Source organism: Vigna unguiculata, chromosome 10 (genome assembly GCF_004118075.2).
Source record: "Vigna unguiculata cultivar IT97K-499-35 chromosome 10, ASM411807v1, whole genome shotgun sequence".
Lineage (NCBI taxonomy): Eukaryota > Viridiplantae > Streptophyta > Magnoliopsida > Fabales > Fabaceae > Vigna > Vigna unguiculata.
The window spans coordinates 29,434,674-29,439,460 of NC_040288.1; the positions used below are offsets into that span (position 1 = coordinate 29,434,674).

Below are 4,787 nucleotides of genomic sequence, written 5' to 3' on the forward strand. Positions count from 1 at the left end.
TTTAATATAAAAAAAAAGTCTATTAGTTGTTGTTAAAAAAAACTACTCATTTTTATTTTATTGATTTCTTAAACAATATTGAGAATTGAAATGTATTGAGAAGGGATATGAAATTCTTAAGAAATAAAACTGTCACATAATTTTTTGCATCTTATGATTATGAAAATGTTTCATATTAATATTATTATATTTTATGTAAATCTTCTAAGAAAAAACATTTTTAATTTATGAGATAATAATATTTAATTTGTTTATATCGATATTGATTAATAGATAATGGTGTTTTTTTTTTCAAGGTGTGTTTAAATGGAGTCCAGGATTGTTATTACACTTTAGAGGAAGTTTGTTATTATAAGTACTAAATTATAAAACTTGTTTACCTCGTCTCTTTTACTTTTTAATATAGTTATATCATTCCAGATGTTTCTTTTTTTTAGTAAAATCTTAAGTAGGTTTTCTCATCTTTATTTGACTCAATTAAATTTTTATTTTGTAAAATTTTATAATCAAGTATTTTTCATTATTAGTACAATAACGGTGTTAACGATGTATTATGTGTCAGTACGTGATTTTTCTTTAATTTTTTAATTTTTTATATATACTTTTTTAAAATTGTCACGTGTCAATTTTTTAATTTTTATTTAATTTTTTTTTAAAATAATTTAAAAAAATTAAAAAATCACGTGTTGACATGTGACATATAATTAACACCGTTACTTGTTACTGTACTACTAACAAATAAGAATATACCGGTAACAAATTTGTAAAATAAAAATTTAATTGAGTCAAATAAAAATGAAAGAACTTACGTAAATTTTACTACAAAAATAGAAAACTATAATAATTTAATCTTTTAATATATAAGCAAGATATTAAAAACCATACCTTTCATCTCGTAATTACATTGGAATATAACACTTCAATCACAATAAAAAGTTAGATAGAAATAATAATGTAATTTATGTGATCATAAAATTGCCTTATTTCCATTTACCTTATTCGGGTTTTGGGTTTTTTCTTTTGGGAGGCTTCGGCGGCGCATTTTCAGACCAATAACCTGGCCGTCAGTTTCCACCATGCGGAGCTTCAGGATGAGAACCCTGTTGTCCCGGGTGAAGAGGAAAACAAAGAAAACTACCAGAAACCGAAAAACAACCACAGGAAACTGCATTTCAATATCAAAAGAGTTAGCACGTCTAGTGGAACAAAAACATGAAGAAGAAGAAGAAGAAGAAGTTGTTGAGGAAGGTTTCAGCATCAAAAGTTCTGCTCCATCACACACTCACGGTGTTCAGCCCTTGGGAAATCTCTATCTGAACCCCAGTTCCGTTAACTCTAGAGACACCGGCTTAGGTAATCTTCATATTCTTTCAGATGAGCTTGTTCTTGACATGCTTGGGTTTTTGGATGCTTCTTCCTTAGGGGTTTTGAGCGCTGTGAGCAAGTCTTTCTACGTGTTCACCAACCATGAACCCCTTTGGAAGAATCTCGTGTTGGAGAACTTTCTATCTGGGTTTCAGTACAAAGGGTCTTGGAAATCCACCTATGTATCTGCCTGTTACCCTTCATTTGCTAACTCTGCTATTGCTCTCCGGGGTTTCAAAGTTAGAGACTTTTACTCGGATTATCTTTTCCAGAGTTGGCTCTGTGCTAACCTTGAAATGAAGCCTGAGTGGTTGGAGAGGGATAATGTGGTTCGAAAGAGGGGAATTTCGGTTGAGGAGTTTGTGTTGAATTTTGAGGAGCCTAATAGACCGGTGTTGTTGGAAGGGTGTATTGATAATTGGAGTGCATTGGGAAATTGGGATAGGGATTATTTGGTAAGATTGAGTGGTGATGTTAAGTTTTCAGTTGGGCCAGTGGAGATGAAGCTTGGAGATTACTTTGGGTACTCAGATCAAGTTAGAGAGGAAAGGCCTCTGTATTTGTTTGATCCTAAGTTTGCTGAAAAGGTTCCAAAATTAGGTGATGAATATGAAGTTCCAGTGTACTTTAGGGAAGACTTGTTTGGTGTTTTGGGCAATGAGAGGCCAGACTACAGGTGGATTATTATTGGACCTGCAGGGTCTGGATCCTCTTTCCATGTTGATCCAAATTCAACCTCAGCTTGGAATGCAGTGATCAAAGGATCCAAGAAATGGATTTTGTTTCCTCCTGATGTGATTCCACCTGGTGTTCATCCTAGTCCTGATGGGGCTGATGTTGCATCTCCTGTTTCAATAATTGAATGGTTCATGAACTTCTATGGTGCAACCAAAAATTGGAAAAAGAAACCAATTGAGTGTGTGTGTAAAGCTGGAGAGGTCATCTTTGTGCCTAGTGGATGGTGGCATTTGGTGATCAACCTGGAGGAATCTATCGCCATAACCCAAAACTATGTTAGTAGGTGAGGTCTTTTATTGATTTCTGCAAAATTTATATGATATTTGATTAATCAAATAGTTATTATCGAGCTTCTAGTTACACTGGATTTTCGGTCTACTGAACCTAAACTAATTGTTACTCTGTGCTCTTTTAAGTTAGTAATTGAGGACAACTTGATAGAGCTATGGCTAACTTCATTTGATTCTGTGTCTGAATGGACCTCTTCTAGTCATGTTTTATCCTTGGTTGTAGTTTGATACATGTTCAACTATTGTAAGTATGATGGATCGACTATTCTGTCTTTGTTCTGTTGAGTAGTCGACTTTCTGATTTTAGTTGCATTCATTGGTTATTATATGAAATCAAAATCGTTAATCTTGAAGGAAGCAGATATTTTGATAGACACATTTTCTTGGAATACTCATTATTTGTTTGGTTTTTATGTTAAAATACCAATTGGCCCTTTAGAGTTCACCCTCTGGGCTAGATATGTGAAAATTTATTTGGACACATTTTTCGGTTATAAAGGGACAGGTAGTGAATGGTGCCTGGTTTGTAATGGCATTGTCAAACATCAACATCTACTCATTTTATGTTTAGGTGGAGTACTGTAGTTTGCATGACTTATCCTTTATATATATGAAGATGAAGTGTCCAAATTCTCTATTGGATTTTTTTTTTGTGATGTTCTCTGCTGAGTATTCAAAAATATACTGATATTGATATATTACAATTATTTTTAATATATTTAATACATCAAAAATTAGTGTCAATCAATATATGTTGAAGGCACAGTACAAAGACAACATAAAAAATCCAGCTGAGAATCTAAATTTGAAGATGAGGATGACTGAAGAATTTCTTTTGTTTGCTTATGGAGAGTAGGTCACTAACATGATATTTTTCTTTTAAACTGTTATACTCAATTTGTCCATGTGTCTACAACACAGTCATTAATAAGCAGATGATAAGCATAATATAAAACTCAACAATAACATGTGTTTGTTTTTGTCTTAGTAATTTGGCTTTGTATTTTGCATGTGAATATGATAGTCTGATATCAAATGTATTGTTGCAGGAGAAATTTGGTAAAGGTCTTGGATTTTCTTAAAAGGCCAAATGCTAGCACACTGGTATCTGGAACAAGGGATCGAGTGAATTTGTATGATAAGTTTAAGAATGCCATTGAGGCTTCTTTTCCAGGAGAAATTGATGAACTGACTCGGAAAGAAGAAGAGAGAAAGATCCAGCAAAGGAAACTTTGCTTTTGGGATTCTGTCACAGATGCTAATGCAGGAGCTTTCAAGTTTTCTTTCTAGAGTAATTTACTGTAACCAACGATATTGCTGATCCTTGTTTCAGAAAGATCCTATACCTCAATTTTTTCCATTTTAATTTTTCATTGATTGTTTTTGTACCATTTATATTCCTTTTTTAAATGCTATAAATGTCATTACAGTCTTCCATTTTGAGTTCCTTGCTGTTAATTATATCAAAAGTGTAAAACAATTCTCATTGCATACATCTTCTTGATGGAGGATAGCCATATAAATCTGATGGAGAGGGCAAATAATTTGGTGATTATAAACTCTTCATGCATTCAAGAAAAGACATTAAGGGAAAAAAAAAATCTATTTTATATAAACTTAATGATTAATTTGAAAAAAAAAATCTCTCATTTAACTTCCATAAAAATGGTTTTGATTTACATAGTTGTTCATTTTAACTTTTGAGACGAATTTAGTTTTTTCTAGTGATAAATACTTATAGAAGAATTCATCTAAACATGAACAAATACATATGGTAGTCTTAAATAATATTATTAATAATAAATAAGAAATTGGTGTTCTCATCTATGGGAGGAGTGTCAAAATGGTTTGGTCCGACTCATTTAGGCTTGTTCGGTTTCTATCTTGCCAAAATCGGATTGAACTCAGCCAACTTGACATCTGAAAATAGGCTATGAACTTGAGCCTGTTCCGCCAATGGACAGGCTGACTTATTCATCCCTCTTTCTGCTGTAAGTGTTTTCCTTCAAGCGGGAAACAAAAGACAATGTAAAGGATGGATGAAAATAAAAGGCATTCAAAAAGGAAATGGAAAGAAAAAAGCTAGAGCGAAGGGCATTACCAAGAGGCGTGGAGGCGGTGTTGTGGTGGAAGAGACCAGTGAGGGGAGAGAGAGTTCTGATTTGATTGTGAGGGAAGTGATGGGAAGGTTTTGGAAAGTGAAGTGTTAGAAGAGAGAACCTTAGGCTTTAGGTTGGGTGAATGAAGAAAGGGAAAAAAAATAAAACACATCACACGGGTTGTGGGTTGGCTCATGTTCCGGCTAGGCAGGCTCGTTGAGTTCTAGTGGGTTGACGGGTTTAAACTCGTGACCTGACCCACCTTTTTCATGTTGGGCTGACGGGTTGATCATTG

The 4,787-nt window shown here is 33.7% G+C and overlaps 1 protein-coding gene across 1 annotated transcript; it reads left to right on the plus strand.

The window, feature by feature from the left end:
• The first annotated feature begins 976 nt into the window (after positions 1–976).
• LOC114167532 (F-box protein At5g06550) lies at positions 977–3,836 on the plus strand. Its single transcript, XM_028052635.1, has 2 exons — positions 977–2,386; positions 3,443–3,836. The coding sequence occupies exons 1-2, from the start codon at positions 1,077–1,079 to the stop codon at positions 3,681–3,683; spliced, it is 1,551 nt and encodes a 516-aa protein (XP_027908436.1). The 5' UTR covers positions 977–1,076; the 3' UTR covers positions 3,684–3,836.
• Positions 3,837–4,787: the final 951 nt, after the last annotated feature.

Excerpts from the sequence above, each read along its gene's own strand:
- LOC114167532 (XM_028052635.1), top strand. The coding sequence starts at position 1,077 with ATGCGGAGCTTCAGGATGAGAACCCTGTTGTCCCGGGTGAAGAGGAAA. Across the intron at positions 2,387-3,442 it reads ACCCAAAACTATGTTAGTAG|GAGAAATTTGGTAAAGGTCT; the intron begins GTGAGGTCTTTT and ends GTATTGTTGCAG.